General features: G+C 37.6%; 2 protein-coding genes across 6 annotated transcripts in view; both read right to left on the reverse strand.

The window, feature by feature from the left end:
• LOC139755885 (uncharacterized) overlaps window positions 1-207 on the reverse strand; it is a 131,967-nt gene extending 131,760 nt beyond the window's left edge. For all 4 annotated transcript variants that reach the window (XM_071674591.1, XM_071674590.1, XM_071674589.1 and 1 more), the window contains exon 1: window positions 57-207. The gene's annotated coding sequence lies outside the window, so the exon portion shown is untranslated. The remainder of the gene's footprint in view (window positions 1-56) is intronic.
• A 7,082-nt stretch (window positions 208-7,289) lies between these two features.
• Window positions 7,290-19,291, reverse strand: mRpL32 (mitochondrial ribosomal protein L32). 2 transcript variants are annotated; one of them, XM_071674592.1, is made up of 4 exons: window positions 19,135-19,291; window positions 16,978-17,232; window positions 14,341-14,483; window positions 7,290-7,491 (listed from the first exon to the last, which is right to left on the reverse strand). In XM_071674592.1, exons 1-4 carry the CDS (start codon window positions 19,220-19,222, stop codon window positions 7,369-7,371), a joined length of 609 nt encoding a protein of 202 aa, XP_071530693.1. In that variant the 5' UTR covers window positions 19,223-19,291; the 3' UTR covers window positions 7,290-7,368. The 2 variants fall into 2 exon arrangements, with proteins under 2 accessions (XP_071530693.1, XP_071530694.1); XM_071674593.1 differs by lacking the exon at window positions 7,290-7,491 and adding an exon at window positions 9,361-10,771.
• Window positions 19,292-19,759: the final 468 nt, after the last annotated feature.

Here is a 19,759-nt window from a genome sequence, read left to right on the forward strand (position 1 = left end):
TAGTACATATTTGACGCGTCTTGTTTTTCCTAACAACCACTGCAAAATTGTCTTACCTTCCTCAGAAATTAGTGAAATCTATCCCATTCACAGCATATCAGTATTATATACCGATAAAAGTTATTTCACTCTCCAGCCCAGACGATCACTACCGCCTTCATGAACGGCAACACAGACAACTGCACACATTCACTCCACCCTCCTACATCCAAGACTGAATTGTGTGTAGTGAATGAACTGCCACACGTTCTCACGACCATGACGTCATCCAAGTTCGGCCAATAGTTTCCAAGCTGAGAATTCGTCATCGTCAGTTAACCAACCAGCGTACGCAAATGTAGGTAATGGGCGGAGCTAACTCGCCTGCTCAGCATTCCTACAGAATTTTTTAAATTATTGCACCTGCCAGAACCCCGTTTTCCTGAACTGTGTAATTCTGAATAGCTTTAGGTTTTGAGAAAAAAGTTACCTAATCTCAATACTCTCTACTTTGAAACTAATATTTACAGTGACACAAATATACACCTTTCTCTTATGATACATAAGCACCTCATTTCGAATCTATATTTTGTACATTGTTTATTTTGATGCGTTACGATTCCTGGCTTTAAGTTTAGCTGGCGATAAGTATAAAAAACAATCACAAAAAGTACATACATACATGGTAAAGACTTGTTACACTTGTACAAGGTTAAGATGAGGCAAACGAGTGTAAAACTCGCTCCCCGCTCAGCCCAAATTGTAATGCAAATTCATCACATACATACATTTGCCATACAACCAAACCTGCACCTTACTGTCACTACTGCCCTTAACAATGCTTCACAACCACAACTCTACACCGTACCCACATCCAACGTCTGTACCACACCCACACCCCTGCACTGCACCCACACCTAACCTCTGTACCACATTCACACCCATGCCTTACTTCCACAGCATCAGGATCAAGTAGGAACCTTTTTGTAGTGGCCATTATCTGGCTGAACAAGAGACACCCTTGAGAGTTTGCCCCGCTTGCTGCTCCTGAACAGCCGTGTAGGCGTTGTCAGCAGAATTACACTCACCCTGCTACACTCTGTACTTGACTTGTACGTTCAATGACTTCAGATGTTAGTGATAACGATGCTTTATCCTAACCTAAAGACGGATTAACAGTGGAGCAAATGGTGCAGCTGCACTAGAAACTCCTACAAAATCTAATCTAATAAATACGGGGATTTCTTTTTTAATAAATGAATATGGGTTACTAAAGTCAGCCCAAGAATTTTCCTTAAATGACGTTCAGTGATACATAATGGTGGAGTGGAATGGTTAGCATCGTCAGGTGGGAATAGTTAGTAACGAATCCTAATAGAAACTCAGCGAGGATAATGTCTTTCATGTTTTTCAAATATTTCATTTCTTGTGACTCGTTGAAGTCCCTCATTCGCTCCCGTCAGTAGCTCTGGGCGTCCTTATTTTCCTGTTATGATACTTAAGCCGACGCGTATTTCAGCTGGTACAGTACATGAATATGATGTTCTAGAAAGTGCTCTCAGCTACTACACTGTAGTGAAATTGCGTATAATTACAGAATTAATCAACTGGACAGATACCAAAGGGACTTAACCATGTGCAGTTTGAGAAACATGATTCAGTGGAGCAAACTTTTCTTTGAAAGGAAAATTCGTATTACATGAGTAAAAGCTGGGAATATATATATATATATATATATATATATATATATATATATATATATATATCATACTTTGTCGTCGTCTCCCGCGCCAGCGAGGCAGCGCAAGGATGAAAGAATGGCGGAACCCACCCACTTACACATTGTATATACATACAAGTCCACACACGCACATATACATTTCAACACACACACACTATATATATATATATATATGCATAATTCATACTCACTGCCTTTATTCATTCTCGTCGCCACCCGCTACACATGAAATGCCCCTTCCCTAACCACGCACGCGCGTGAGGTAGCGCTAGGAAAAGACAAAGCCCACATTCGTTCACACTCAGCCTCTAGCTGTCATGTATAATACACCGAAACCACTGCCCCCTTTCCACATCCAGGCCCCACAAAACTTTCCATGGTTTACCGCAGACGCTTCATATGTCCTGGTTCAATCCATTGACAGCACATCGATCTCGGTATACCACATTGTTCCAATTCACTTTATTCCTTGCACACCTTTCACCCTCCTGCATGTTCAGGCTCCGACCGCTCAAAATCTTCACTCCATCCTTCCACCTCCAATTTGGTCTCCTACTTCTTGTTCCCTCCACCTCTGACATACATCCTTTGTCAACCTTTCAACCTCTGTATTCCCCGCGTGTCGTTAAAGGCGACTAAAGGGGAAAGGAGCGGGGGCTGGAAACCCTCCTTTTCTTGTATTTCAATTTCTTATGTACATATATTTGTTTCCTTTGACAAATTGCTGTGCCATGATGAACAGGCGATGTCATATTGGCACAGACCTAAGACTGATGACTGCAGTTTGTCTCCTTAAGTCAGGTTTTCCCAGAAGTTTGTATCTTGAACTCATTAAAACTTCGTTGGTTATAATTTGATTTTACTATCATTTCATTACATATGACTATCATTTTTCTAGTGATGAATTTGCCTTTACATTTTTTTCTTAAATCAAGAGATTTAGAATCTATGAAGGACATCAAACATTACACCAAGACTAAGGCATACATCATAAAACGAAAAGACTAGAACACAATTTCAGAAGCTAAATGGGGAGCAGCAGTTGGAAAAGGTGGACGGATGGATTGAAAGATGCTTTGAAGGCTTTGGGCCTGAACATGAAAGAGAATATGAGGCAACCAAAGGACAAAGCGAATTAGAGCGATGTGGTTTATAGGGAAGGACGTGCTTCCAGTGGGCTGAGCTAGGGCACCATATCATTACACCCAATTGCCCCCCCCCCCCCCACCCCCGAGGCCGCGCCAGGAAAAGGACGAAGAACGGCCCATCCAACCACACACGAAAATATACATATCAACATATATATGCACATGTACATATTCATACTTGCATACCTTTATCCATTCATGTCGCCACCCCGCCCCACAGGAAACAGCATCACTACCCTGTTTCAGAAAGACAGCGCCAGGAAAAGACAAAAAAAGGCCACAATCGTTCACACAGTCTCTAGCTGTCATGTGTAATGCAATGAAACAACAGCACCCTATCCACATCCAGGCCCTACGGACCTTGCAATGGTTTATCCCAGACGTTTCACATGCCCTAGTTCAGTTTAGGCCAATGAAGTAGACGAGAGGGGGCTGAAGCACAATTGCAAGAGCAAACATGAAATAAAATCACGAACACTATATTCACCACCAACTCGTACTTTATTGGTTTCTCTTTCCATTTCATACACTCCTTTAAACAACTATGACCTGAATCAGCAAAGTTCTGAAGCCATATAGCATCAATCTTTACCAGATAATATTAAATGATGGTGAATAATAGCCCCATTTGCTTAAATTCAGTCTAGCTGTCACGTATAAAGTACCTATCCTCATGACTATGTGTAAAATTATCAATCTTCAATATCTACAAAAGTGAAGACTAATTCAAGATATATTATGCATGATCATTTTAGTAAATCAATACACTGCTATCTCAATTACAATACTGCCATCACAAAAAGTAAATATATTTCTTATGCTAGCCTTTAGCAGTTGAAAAGATGGACCTTGAGCAGGTGGGCAGAGCACAATTCAGAAACAAGATGCTTGAGAAATTCAAATGCAATTCCTATCCACTTCTGCTTTGTTACATTTCATCTTATGCAAGGCAATCAACTTGTCTTTTCACCAAACCATCATACATGACTGCTGGGGACTGAGTGTGTGCAAATGAGGCCATCATTTATGTTTCTGAGGCTACAAGCTACCTTGCTGAAATATGTTAGGATTAAGAGAAAGAAAAATAATGGGCTGAAGAAAATCAAGGTAACGATAGAGAAGAAAATGTGCGAGGTAGCGCAAGGAAACAGACGAAAGAAATGGCCCAACCCCCCCCATACACATGTATATACATACGTCTACACACGCAAATATACACACCTACACAGCTTTCCATGGTTTACCCCAGACGCTTCACATGCCTTGATTCAATCCACTGACAGCACGTCAACCCCGGTATACCACATCGCTCCAATTCACTCTATTCCTTGCCCTCCTTTCACCCTCCTGCATGTTCAAGGCCCCGACCACACAAAATCTTTTTCACTCCATCTTTCCACCTCCAATTTGGTCTCCCTCTTCTCCTCGTTCCCTCCACCTCCGACACATATATCCTCTTGGTCAATCTTTCCTCACTCATTCTCTCCATGTGCCCAAACCACTTCAAAACACCCTCTTCTGCTCTCTCAACCACGCTCTTTTTATTTCCACACATCTCTCTTACCCTTACGTTACTCACTCGATCAAACCACCTCACAACACACATTGTCCTCAAACATCTCATTTCCAGCACATCCATCCTCCTGCGCACAACTCTATCCATAGCCCACGCCTCGCAACCATACAACATTGTTGGAACCACTATTCCTTCAAACATACCCATTTTTGCTTTCCGAGATAATGTTCTCGACTTCCACACATTCTTCAAGGCCCCCAGAATTTTTGCCCCCTCCCCCACCCTATGATCCACTTCCGCTTCCATGGTTCCATCCGCTGCCAGATCCACTCCCAGATATCTAAAACACTTCACTTCCTCCAGTTTTTCTCCATTCAAACTCACCTCCCAATTGACTTGACCCTCAACCCTACTGTACCTAATAACCTTGCTCTTATTCACATTTACTCTAACTTTCTTCTTCCACACACTTTACCAAACTCAGTCACCAGCTTCTGCAGTTTCTCACATGAATCAGCCACCAGCGCTGTATCATCAGCGAACAACAACTGACTCACTTCCCAAGCTCTCTCATCCCCAACAGACTTCATACTTGCCCCTCTTTCCAGGACTCTTGCATTCACCTCCCTAACAACCCCATCCATAAACAAATTAAACAACCATGGAGACATCACACACCCCTGCCGCAAACCTACATTCACTGAGAACCAATCACTTTCCTCTCTTCCTACACGTACACATGCCTTACATCCTCGATAAAAACTTTTCACTGCTTCTAACAACTTTCCTCCCACACCATATATTCTTAATACCTTCCACAGAGCATCTCTATCAACTCTATCATATGCCTTCTCCAGATCCATAAATGCTACATACAAATCCATTTGCTTTTCTAAGTATTTCTCACATACATTCTTCAAAGCAAACACCTGATCCACACATCCTCTACCACTTCTGAAACCACACTGCTCTTCCCCAATCTGATGCTCTGTACATGCCTTCACCCTCTCAATCAATACCCTCCCATATAATTTACCAGGAATACTCAACAAACTTATACCTCTGTAATTTGAGCACTCACTCTTATCCCCTTTGCCTTTGTACAATGGCACTATGCACGCATTCCGCCAATCCTCAGGCACCTCACCATGAGTCATACATACATTAAATAACCTTACCAACCAGTCAACAATACAGTCACCCCCTTTTTTAATAAATTCCACTGCAATACCATCCAAACCTGCTGCCTTGCCGGCTTTCATCTTCCGCAAAGCTTTCACTACCTCTTCTCTGTTTACCAAATCATTTTCCCTAACCCTCTCACTTTGCACACCACCTCGACCAAAACACCCTATATCTGCCACATTCAACAAACCTTCAAAATACTCACTCCATCTCCTTCTCACATCACCACTACTTGTTATCACCTCCCCATTTGCGCCCTTCACTGAAGTTCCCATTTGCTCCCTTGTCTTACGCACTTTATTTACCTCCAAGTATTAGGAAGTGTAAATCAATTGTCAGCTTTCTTCTCTAAAGTGTTCAATGCAGGAACCTTCAGAGTATGATAATCATATGAAATGTTTTCAGTAACCTCAGGGTGAGTTAAAAAGTTTTTGTTATATCTGAAGCATATTTCCAAATTAATGAAGTTCTTTTGGAATGAAGTGTATTTTTTCATAGAAACCTTGTTTTCTGTCTGCACAAATCAGTCTCGCTACATATGTTATGTACACTAATTTGTCTCATTCTTTCAAAGGATGTCAATATTTTCACTGCCAAATAAGCAAATTTTTCATTGCAATTCACACTCTGGTATATACACATTGGTAGAGTTATTGTTTTTCATGTAATTCCTTCCAAGAATGATGCTTTAGTTTGGCTATCTTGTAAAGAAAATGTTATGTATAAACACAATTCAATAGCTGGTATATACACATTGGTAGTCATTGATTTTCATGTAATTTCTTCCAAGAATAATGCTTTGAGTTTGGCTATCTAGCATAGAAAATGATGTATAAACACAATTCAACAGCTATCATTTTTTGATTCTCTACAAATAAACAAGTATGTTATATCCCAAATGGTGGTACCTGCTACCCTTTGACTGCACCCTTTTTTTAATTTAATGACAATGATTCAAATGTGAACATCAATTAACAATGGAAGAGAAAATTTCCATCAATCCCAGGTATAAAGAAAATCATAATTACAATCACTGCCTAACAGGAATTCATATTCTTATATTTTCTTTCATACATGATTACTATTTCCTTCCAAAAAGAGAGAGTACTGGGAATAAATAACTGAACCCTGGAAGAAAATCCTCACTTGACTCCTCCCTCTGTTCCTTCTTTTGGAAAGAAATACAAGGGGGAAGGATTATCAGCTCCCATCCTTCAGTCTCCTTCTATGAGATGCAGGAGATATGCTGGCAGTATTGTTTCTCCCTTATCCCCAGGTAATTCATACACACTTGGGATGGAAGGGACTCCTGGTGCAGGAAATAAGTTAGCAAATACTTAGTTGTCTAACACAACACTGGTAAAATCATATGATTCATATCCCATTTGCATAATCTTCTTTAAACATTACTACCATTACTAACGGTAGTAAAAGTAATGAAGTTCTAACACTGCAGATCACTTCAATTTCAGCAGGCCTTACCCAAAGATAAGAGGTAAATTTTCTAAAGAAATCTTATGTATGTTGCCAGGAATTGCTCAGATCTTCACGAATGCAGAATCTATTAGTAATCTTTATTATAAATCTATGAAAGGAGTCATAACACTCATGTTCTTGTATATTCATGAAAAATTTCAAAATAATTTGGGTGGTTTTCAAGTTTCTATTATCTGTATATAATATCTAGTAGAACAGGATAGATGCATATCATGACAGCAAATAATTCTAGGTACTTTTACTGATTTTATAAGACCACATGGCAAATCTTTTACAAAATGTTAAATAAGTGCAGTAGCTGGTTAAGCTAAATTTGTAGGCTTCGCTATTGTAGAGGCAGTGGAAGTTGTGACATTAGACTTCAGGGTGAGCCTACGAGAAAACCACTTTGGGCGTTCTCTTGGGACCTCAACAATACGTTTTCCCTGAAAAATCAATTCTCAGTATCATCATCACATCTATTCATATATCTACTCATTTATAATTACCCTAGCACCAATTTCTATGAAAGAGTCCTGGTGTTACCCAAGACCTTTCTAAAGGCCCCTACAGCCCAAGGGTTTACTACTTTCAGAAGTAAGGATATGTAGACTCCTTTGGAGTGAAAAGTTCTCTGACAAGCATTTACTTCCAATGATAAAGCCTCGCTACAGGTGACTTTTCACTTTCAATGTAACCTCTTGCAGATGGAGTCTGATGACACCTACTTATACACATTCTTTTTTATACAAATTTGCCATTTCCCACATTAACGAGGTAGTGTCAAGAATAGAGGACTAAGCCTTGGAGGGAAGATACTTACTTGGCCCCCTTCTCTGTTTCTTCTAATGGAAAAGTAAAAACTGGAGGGGAGGATTTCCAGCCCCTCACTCCCATCTCTTTTAGTCACCTTCCACAACATGCAGGAAATTTGTGGGAAGTATTCTTTCTCCCCTATCCCCAGAGATTATAAACACTCATATACATAAAAAATATTATTGTATATACATGTACAGTAAGTATATTTCTTTGACTTACAGTAAGTATATTTTGAACAGGCAAGGTAAGGGTAAGAGAGGTGTAGTAATTAAAAGAATGTGGATGAGAGAGCTGAAGACAGTGAGCTAGAAAGTTTGAAAATCGGGGAGGACGGGATGATAAATGTGTCAGAAAGAAGCAAGGAGAATGGTGAGACCAAACTAGAATTGGAAGGATGCAGCGCAAAAGATTTTAAGCTACTGGGGCATGAACATGCAGAAATGTGAAAGTCATGCATAAGACAGAGTGAACTGGAATAATGTGGTATACAGGGATCAACATGCTGTCAATGGACTGAACTAGGGCATGTGAAGCAACCAGGGTAAACAATGGCAAGGTCTGTGGAGCCTGGCTGTGGATAGGGAGGTGCAGTTTTTGGTGCATTACAAATGATAGCTAAAGAATGGATAAAAGTGAATGAGGCCTTTCTTCTTCTGTTCCTAGCACTACCTTGCTAACAAAGGAAACAGCAATCAACGTGTAAAAAAAAATCCTTTTACACCTATTCATCTTAGTATGATAGCTTCAGCAACAACTGACAGAGCCTCTGAGACTAAATCCTTGTTTGGCACCTTCTTATATTCTTACATTCAATATAATACAAGAGGGAAAAACTTCCAAGCCCCAAACCTCAAACTTTCTTACACCTGTGAGATGCAGAAAATATGTGGGTAGCATTCTTTCTTACCAATACCCATACATATCTCTAGTGTGTGTTATCAGACTCAAACTGAGGGTGGCTACACTGTGAATGAAACGAAACCTCTGGCAAGGCTGTATCATCACCATCAGATGAAGAGAATACAATCTTGTCAAAGACCTTACTCTAAGAGAGTCCATAATATCCCTGTTGTCGTGTGGGGGCGAACAAGTAGATGCCCCATGAAAGGTTTCCTAGGGTTGTATAATAATAATAATATATTTCTATACTTGGGCACTATGTTCTCTTATACACATCTTGTTTAAGACTAGACCATATTTAACATTACCGAGCTTCCTAGTTATTTACTTAATAGTTCTCATGGTTGCTTAACTCTCAAAAAGCAGTATTGCACTTGTAATCCAATCCCTTAAAAAAATCCTCTTCCTTATAGAATATGTTTCATACTCTAATGAAGAAAAAAACAAGGTAAAGTAGCATACTTTCCTCTAAGTTGATGTACGAAGGTAACGAGTGAATAGGGAAGGGCCAATGCTGGCACTATTTATGGACACTCCTTGTCTACGTATGTGATAGTTAAGTTTGTTTGTAGGTGTGATTTCATTCTATACACAACTAATCATATTACATATTTTGTGACTTAAAGACATGATTTCATCCTACACACACACACACATTTTTTTTTTACAAATCTTTTACATATACATACTGTTAACATATATCATTATGAGTTTCTTTGTTATCTAAAAAGTAAGTTTGTACATAAATATGTGAACAAACAACTTTATATTCACCATAAATTCTTATTAACTACAATACAGAGTACTAACATGTCCCTTCCCATCCAGATGACATATACAGGTATAAACTTTCTGTGACATATCCTGTGATTGACTGAGATGCAAGATATCTTTCCAGCTGTGGCAGCATGCAGTTAGCAACAGATATGGATAACTCATAAAAACAAACATCACCTGGGATTTTAAACATAAGTGAGAAGCTTTGGTTCATCATGTGATGATGGGAACATGGCTTTGAGATTTGTCACAAGATTATGGGAGCATTCTATGGGTTAATCTTTAATGGGAGACAAAGTCAATTCTCCTAAATTCACTTTATCTTAAAAGTTAAAAACAATGAACGGATAAAATTATCACATTATACTGGGAATCATCGTATCTTTAAGTAAAATCATGTCAGCTTCTGATCCTTTACAAAGTTTAGAGATATCTACATCACCATTGTTGGATTATGAATGAAACAAAGAGTTACTCTTCCTTTCTGTGGAGAGGACGAGACATAGCAAGCCCAGGTAATGGTGACTGTAAGGTGAGTGACACCTCCCTGCTCTATCTGTACTTGATTAGAAGACTATGGCAGGCCATAACTCTTAAATCATGAGGACTTCTATGATCATTAGTTTTCTTTTGTCATGACTGGATTTCATGATTTTGGTGTTGCTTGTTCAGTTGCAATTGGTTAGATTTCTTGAGTGATGCTGGAGCATATGCTGCTTGTGAGCACCCTCTGTCAGCAGCATATGTGATCTACTAAAGAGGTGGTGATGACATCAATGCAATCCATGTGGTGAAGTTTACAATCTTCAAATGTGTAGATATCTGCACTTATCTTGACTGAGCAGCGGTCCTGATTAATGTTGTTTTCCATAATCACGATGCTGATCACGGCGTTATTGTAACATGATCAGTTTTATTATACTTATATTGTTAACAAAAAAGACTTTCTCAATCTACCGAAGTACCTGCTCCTATGCTTTGTAGACAGGAGACATTCTGTTGTGAAACTAATGCTTTACTGTAATGTCATCAAGGCTATTTGCACTGGAGTTGTATCCTTTGTTAACTTATATCTACTGCAGTTGCTGAAGTTCATCATGGAGAGTCTTCCAGTCTAAGCAGTTCATAAGGCTCCTTTAATGAAGGACCTTTTAATATTCACTCTGTAGCAGTATGGGCATTCACTGGTTGCATTTAGGTCCCAGACTCCAGCCAGCATTGGGAGGCTTTCTACAAAGAGGTGCTATCTTAATCACTGATTTGAACATCAAGAAGGCTAATTCTGCTTTCAATGTCAGGTTTTAAATATGATTAAAACAAAACAGTCATAAACATACTGCACAAAACATACACCTAAGAAGGTCATTAATGCTAGATAAGCAATGGTCTTTCTCAAGATATCTATGGATCTGGAGGAAGCATACGATGAGGCTGACAGAGAGGTCTTACAGAAGGTGTTTCATATGAGCGGCATAAACTGAAAGTTACGAAATGCTTTGTGAAGTCTATACCAGGAGAGGATGGCATGTGTGCAAGCAGAAATGGAAGAAGTTGAATGGTTCCCAGTGAAGGATGGTATGGATCATGATGATGTTATTGTAGCTATTCAATCCAGTCATGGACAGAATGGTGAGGGGAGTGGAAACAAAAGTCGAAGCATGTGGAAAGTGTATGGTTATATTGGGAGGCTGGGAGATATGGAAAGTCAATTAACTGCTACTTGCAAATGATATCGCTCTGGTGACAGACTTCAACGAGAAATTTCAAAGCCAGTGACAAGACTTGGGAAGTTTGTCTGAAAGGAGAAAGATAAGTAGATGAAAACAAAAGCAAGGTGATGAAATATAATAAGGGGATGAGAAAGTATGGTTTGTGTGCATGTCTGAATGGGGAGGGCCTGGAGGAAATGGAGTGATTTAGGTGACTGGGAGTGGACGTGGCAACTGAAAGAACCATGGAGAATGAAGTGAGTTATAAATCTGGGAAGATGTAGAGGACTATCAAAATAATGGAAACACTTTTAAAAAGCATTCGAACCTGTGAAACACTAACCAAACTATTTGTAAGGGTTATGCTGATCAGGGAAAATTTAGGTTTTTGAAAAAAGTAAGGAAAACACTTAACAGTCAAAAGAACACAAGAAAACCTTGCCTAACTGAGACTTCATGTCCTGTGCATAGGGACTCATCATTCAGAGTACAAGAAAGTTCCTAAAAGTTTTAGTTACTCAAGATGAAACTAAACAAAGCAAACTTTACAAATGACATAATGTTATAAAATGGTATATGTTCCTGGTGAACATTTTTGAAAACATTTTCTCACATAAACTGTTCTGTGTGTAACCTGAATATATCTAAGATTATTATCATTTGACAAAATCAATCACTTTATCAATATCACCATGACTTCATCCATTATCATATAATGTATTAATATATCAATTCTACATTAAAACAGTTTTTCTGTTTTTCATGTAACTGACACAACTAGTAAATGCTGGGAACTTCTTACCCATTCTTGCAGGGTTAAGAAGCAGTTTTACAAAAAAAAAAATCTTTGAAATCTTTGGTCTCATGCAACATATGGATGGGAGCATGGGACTGACACACCATGTTGGATATTTACATTAAATCCAGAGGCATGGATATGTGAACACTACAATGTACAAATTTGCTGAAAATGTAAAGCCTCCAGACATACAAACGAACTTAACTGAATCCAAGAAGTTGGGCATACCTGAAGCTTTATCAAACCATAAGATAATGGTACTTTTAACATCAAAGGAAGAGTAATCAGTCAATTCCATGATGACTTTAAACATGAAACTCAGGCAAAATCATTTAAAAATCACATTCCAGCCATTCAAGTTCACCCTGTGAGAAATACAAATTTTCACACAAGTATTGTAACAACAAACCAGTTAATACTAATATCATATATTGATATGGATAAACTTACTTCTTCACCATACATGAAGCAGGATGACCTGTACCACTGTGGGGACTTGGAAAAGAAGCCTGTGTTTACAAGCCATGATATATTCCTGCTAATGGGATATGAATAAAAAATCATTTTCCTCTAACATGATTATGAAATACATGACAAATAAAAAAAATCTAAGTACCATCTTTAATTATTTGATTACCCAAGGAAAAGAATACTGGCTATTTTTTATTGCAAACGAAATATATGAACTTGGCTTGTTTGTTTGATTTCATGACAACTATGATGTACCAGTGCTCTTTCCCTTTAGTGATAAATACTGTTAAACAAATATCATATCTTTAGAATTTTTTAGTCATGTATTTTACAATGACGACAAAGCAGAAAGATGTGATTAATCTCCCATAACATTTGCTAAATCAAATTTAGTTTTGTATCCCAGTAAACAAAGATCTAGCATTCACATACCATGTACAGCCATTTGCAGATTGGTCTTGCAGGCCAAAATAAGTTTATCCATTTCAGAATGATATTAATTTTGAAGATATATTTATCATGGCATATCACATGTAATAGTTCCGAGTTAAGTAGTTCTCACTTGCAGGGCATATCAAGAATGATGAATGTAAAGTTGAAATTTGTTACATGGTGATCATAAGAAGATGGAATGATTCTATGTGAGTTTCCAGTGCTTGTGTAATAAGAACTTCCTATAATCTAGCCCAAAAAATCATTATCAAAGGTATTATGACTGAAAAACCTTACTACATCTATGCATGTTTGCAAGTCTACAATGAAAGCCTGTTAGAAATTTGCAGAAAATATCAAATTCTGGGGAAACCTAATGTGCTTTCAGGAGTAGAAAAGGACTGTGTGAATCAGAAGTTTGTACTGAAGAATGTGAGAGAAATACTTAGAGAAAGAGAAGAATTTGTATGGGCATTCATGGATTTGGAAAGAGCATATAGGATGGCTGATGGATGCTTTGTAGGTGTTTTGAATATATGGGATGGAAGATAAACTATTTGAAGCAGCGTGGAGTATTAATCAAAGGAGTAAGGCATGTGTTTGGAGTAGGTAGAGGTAAAGGTGGGTCTGCAGCAGGGGTGTGTGATGTCACCAAGGATATTCAATATTAATAAATGGAATGGTGTGGGATGTGAATGTGAGGGTTTTAGGTAGACGTGTAGGTCAGCAGTCTAGTAGGTTTGGCTAGGTGCTTGGGAGATGAGTTAGTTACTTTTAGCAGATGACATGGGCTACTGAGTTTGGGATAATATGTGAAAGGAGAAAGATGGAGCAATGTAAAAAAAACATAGTTATTAGGCTTAGCACTAAAGAGGCACGTAAGATGAGGTGAGAGTCTGAATGGAGAAACCTTGGAGGAAGTGAAGCGAATCACAAGGTGGGTGAGGGGAATGTAGGTCCTGGGATCATGGAGGAATGTGTGGAGAAAGAGGTTATGATTTGGAAGGGTGAAGATGGGCATGTTTGAAGGTACAGTATGGTTGTCCAATGGTGTTCTATGAATGAGAGGCATGGGCTCTACATGAAAAAGGTGTGGAAGAGAGTAAATGTGTTGGAAATTGTTTGAGGAAGATATGTGGTGTAAGGAAGATTGATCAATTAAGATAAGATATGGTAAGAGATATGAGTGGTTGTAATAAGAGTGTAGTTGAAAGACCTGAAAAGGTATGCTGGAATGGATTGGATGATTGAAGAGAATGAGAGTGGAGAGGTTGACAAAAAGGAGATATATGTCAGAAGTGGGGAGGAACGAGGAGAAAGGGGAGACTCATAAGGAAAACTTTGGCTTCAACTGTATGCTTCCTAATTTGCCATATGATAAATATTACCTGAAAAAATCCATTTTCTGCTTCAACTTTCTCTCCTTGGAAGACTGGCAAGACTTCATGTTCAATTGGGTTGAGTCCATGAAAGGAGTTCATGGCTGTCTGCATAACTTCGGTTACTTCTTTGTTCTTACTATAACAGTTAGCTGTTGATATAATAAGAAACTTTAGTTCATTATGATGGAGAAATGTACGTAGGGTTTAAGTTTTATCAATTCAAGTACATCAGAGCTGTATGCTCACCCTTAAAATCACCAAGACAATATCCTTAACAGAAGAGGCTTTCTCCACAATTGGTGGATCTTGTAATTTGGGGTACAGAGGAAAAGGGATGGCTGTATGCTCACCATAAAAATAATGCCTAAAATACATTAAAGGAAAAGTTTACTTCACAGTTGGTGGATAATGTCATATGAGGTACAGAGGAAGAGAGTTCGGAGTAGTATCATTACCTTTAGCAATATGTGTGAAATCTCAAAAAGCCTGTGAGATAGCTAAGTACAGTGACTGATGAATAAAAATAATTTAATCCTCTGTAACTTTTCCTAAACAAACAAAAAAGTACACAAGAATAAAGTAATTCTAACTACTGACTGGCTAATAAGTTTTACCTTTCATCTTTGTACAGAGAGTCATAAGTACAAAGCATATAGTCTCTCAAATCACTGAATAAGGATGGAAGGGGTAAATGATATTACGACAAAAAAATAACTACAAAAACAAGTCTAAAGGAGCAAGTCAATCTGATAAAGAAAGATTTCTACTAAGTACCTTTCTTTACAGACAGATAAAGGTACAAAGTAGTAGTAACTGTTATCAATGAATATGGATGGGAGTAGTAAATGGCAGGGTGGAAGGGGTATATGATATTACGGTGAAAAATAAGTAAAAAAATAGGTCTAATGGAGCATGACAATCTGATATAGAATGATTTCTACTTCATTCCTTTCTTTACAGACAAAGGTGCAAAGTAGTAGTCACTACTATCACTAAATAAGGAAGGATGGGAGGAGTAAATGGCACAATGAAGAATAAAATGTTTAACCAAAAGGCCTTCTGCTATTTATGAAAGGATTATAAATACAATAAAACTCCACCCTAATGGATTTTCAATGTATTGGAATTCAGCTTCTAATAAGCCCTTGAATCCTACCATACTGAGTTTGGGATCTAAGGAATATCTTTTAATGAAACGCTGTTACATCGAAAATTCAATTCACTGAAGTAAGGAACAATCAGACTGAGTTTAAGATTAGTTAGTTCCTGACCTCAGTCTGGGATGCAGGGCATCATAAGAACATGTGAGCCTGTTGTGCATAATCTCAGTGAACCTTTTTTTCTTTACTAACTAATGCTCTCTCTGCACAGACACACAGTTTTACCATGATCTACAATAACTTAACGATGCAATACTACAACTTATGCCTATATACCTACAAAGATTATCTAAGTAGAAATTTCAGGGTTGACAGATATGTTCTGAGGAAGATTAGGGAGGAAAGCTACTTGAAACAGTGAAGACCTTTTATCTAGGCAGTAAGGCATGCAAGTGAGTAGGAAGATGGAGGATGAGTTGTTACATGTGAAAATGGGTCTGCAGCAAGGTTCTGGTGGTGTCACAAGGATATTGAATCTATTTATGGACAACGTAAAGAAAAAGCCTGTAAATGTGAGGGTTTTAGAGAAATAGGCAGGTCTGCAGTCTATTGTGGGTGAGAGACCCTAAGATGTGAGTCACCTGTCTGCAAATGACACAGCTCTGGTGGCAGACTGAAGAGAGAAACTGCTGAAGGTCTGAGGATGGAACAGAGTATGAAAGGAGGAAATTGAGTTATATGAATAAATGTATTGTAATAATGTTTTGGAGACTTAGTAATTTGAATAATCTAAATAGTTTCAACTTCATGCACAACACTGTAATTAAAATTTAACATATTTCAATCTCATATGCTTTACTCAATTATCAAAGTACAAATAATTCCATAAAGGCAATTAGCTACATGATGTTGCATCACTGTTTATCATATTTACGAGACAGGTAGTGTCCAGACCACAGATGTGAAAGAGTAACTCATATATGTCTATAAGGTGTAGTGTCAGGTGAGTGTATGTCACATGGAATACGGTTCGTAAATGGACCTGGAGGGTGCTGTTCAGTGTTTTACTTGTCATTACAAGAGTGAATAATTTTGCACATATGGTGTTTAAGAGGGATTAGAGGATATGTGAACATGGGTTTCTGATGAGTGTGGCAGGAAGAATTCTATTTGTGCAGGAATGTGGGAGGATGGTTGTGAGGTGGCCTGAGTGGAAGAAGGAGGGTGGCTGCAAAAACTGAGTGTTGAAGTTGATAGTCTTTCAGTTTCTTTTTCATATGAGATGATGATGTGGTGCAATCTACTTGTATATAGTTAAACAAGGAGTAAAAATTTTCCTCTAGCAGGGTTGTACTATCATTAGAGAATGAAAAAGAATACAATCTCACAGAGGAACTCAATCCAAAGGAGTCCATCATTACTAAAGGTTGCAGCACTGAAGCTGCATAAGTATAAATTCAAAAACTTAAGAGATGATATGATCAAAAAATTTGTTATCATATCAACTCTTTAATATTACTATATACTAGAGACAATGGCTTACGGCATAATCGGCCAGGCTCATGGACATGACCACAGTCAACGCAGGTCAAAAGTTTAAGTAATGGTAGCATTTTCTTATGCCCATTTTGTGACCCAAACTTCCTCATGTGTCTCTTTTCTCGACTTCTTCGACTCTTTTGCACAGCCCATAGAATCCCATTATCTGTCAGATCTTCCAAAGCATTGGGTTGACTGGTTGGGTAGTGCTGCTGAGGAATCGGATCGCCTACTGCCACAGCTAGTCTTGGATGAGGACCTTCAAAAGTATAAAACAATAAACTTAGTAACTTGAATACTCTAAATAGTTTGAACTTCATGCAAAACACCATAATTTAAAAGTAACATATTTCAATCTCATAAGTACAAGTAATTCCATAAATGCAATAACCTACATTTTCTATAACATGTAACATGAAAATATCCAAAATCTCTACAAGCTCAATAAAAATTACCTAAAATCACAATATTCATCAGTGTTAAATGCAGGTCCTACCTCTGTCAGCTAAACTTATTAAAAAAGAACTGTTTGCTTTAATATAAGACTTTACACACACACACACACAAAAGGCAGAACATAGCATGTAATTATGTGAGGCTATCTTTCAAAATACAATATCTTTCTAACATTTCACAACTGATTACTTAAACTAATAGGAAAAAGTCTTTTATTCATAACTGTCCCAGGACCACTCTCTAATAAAGGGTCCAGGCATTAAACATGACATCCTTTCTAGAGGTTCCTGCAGCCCAAGGCTGCACTACTTCGAGCAGCGGGGATATGATGGACTCCTCTGGGTTGAAAAGTTCACTGAAAAGACTGTACTAATGTTACAGCATTGCTAAAGATGACTTATTACTTGTGCTGTAATTTCATGCAGGAGTCAGTTGACACAAAAGGTTGTTTCCATATACATTAATTTCATCTTAACCATACAAATTGATTAATTGATTAATCAAACTAAAACTAACTTAAATTAACCAACTACAGCACAGATCACACCATATCCTATCTTTGGCCATATTAATTTTGTAGCTGACAAAACTTCTGATGGATTCTTTACACTCAACTATTGATATGAAATGCTTTTACTCCACAATTTAAAATTCCATCCTCTACTTCAACACTAGAGTGTACGGAATCTATCTTTCATCATAAGCTATCAACACCTGCATCCATCAATGGATATACTACCCTACATTCATCCATTATACCATTCATAAATATTCTCTATTCTCTAAACACAAAGATCTGTGTTATGAAAAGAGAACAATAAACATAATAAACTTTAATCATACTAAGATTAAAATACAATAATCATTTGTCAGTTATCTCTATATATATTTGTAACCATCAAATAATAGAAAGGATTACTATTCATTGGTATCTATCGATTGAAATCTTTAGATGCGGTTAAATTATACACATAATGAAATACACGAATGTACATTTCCGGCACTATTGCAATTAATTATTCTATAGAAATAATAACGATGGAAATTATGCTTTCTTACAGTAAATCACTTACTAAATCGAGACTCCATTGTCATGATTCACGCAAATCTACTAAATTTTGTTTTGGTGCTTCTTATGCTGACATTTTACCTCAGTAGGTAAAGTTTAGTTGTGTCACTTCATAGTTATGTTAGATTTAATTAGATTACATTACTCCTACGACAGTGTAGACTTGACTTGCGATGCAGTGTTAAAGATTTCATATGGATATTCAGCCCAATATTTCTCTTTACCTAATAGTCCTGCATACTTTACGAGAAACTGAATAATCTTATTAAAACAATTCAAATATAAACTTCCCATTTAGAAGTGAATTATAGAAAACGTCCAAACTTTCCTGATATTAGTCTTACATAAATGGGGTCAACAAACAATAAAAAGACGATGCGGAGCTAAACTAGTAACGACCGAAGTTACATCTGGTACCACAATTCTATCGATATGATTTTCCATGAATTCCATACATAAAATTCTCTTCATGGTTAAAACATTAAACTCATCCACTTAACTTACTTCCGCGATATTGCAATAACATGACCAACCAGAATGCCCTCGCTTTACTGTCGGTAGTCTAAGCTTTGAGAAAAGTTTCCACGCTAATACATTAGATAATCATTTCTTTATGAGTTCCAAACTAAGACTTACTTTGAAGGAGCACATTTCGTATTAATCTATCTAATGCCTGTTCGGCAATGTAGAATTTTTCAGTCAACAATCTAAGCAACTGTGCCATACTTTACACTTCTTGATTTGCTTGTAACTGTACCGAAAGTCTTCAGGGTTACGACACTTGACAGAAAATTTCTTGAATAAGGAACATGAAGCAAAATATGCACTTGTTCTATCAACAGTGGATATTACAAAAACTTTCGTACAGTTAACATTAGCATCCCGAAAATATTATAGATCAACAGAAGAATGTAGTTCCCTTATCCATAATAGGCGAAATAAAGTAAGCTATGGAGGTTTCTAGCACAATGATTTAAAATAAGCTATGTCGGTTTCTAGCTTGGCATTGAAAATTTTAGGGGCAAACCTTCAAGTGATCCAATACTATACTCTAAATCCGACTGTAACATAGATTCCCCCTCTCCCTTTTCACTAAGGCATTTAAGTATGGAAACACGAGAACTATAATTTTCGCTGATCCCATATATCTTATCTCCTATTTATAGATTCCCTGTACGCCATGCCAATATATCTGGAGTTAGGACTCCAGTAAGCTGCATGTGAAATCGAGTATAATGATTTAACGAAAAGGTAGAAGAAA

This window comes from Panulirus ornatus, chromosome 20, assembly GCF_036320965.1.
Source record: "Panulirus ornatus isolate Po-2019 chromosome 20, ASM3632096v1, whole genome shotgun sequence".
Taxonomy (NCBI): Eukaryota; Metazoa; Arthropoda; class Malacostraca; order Decapoda; family Palinuridae; genus Panulirus; species Panulirus ornatus.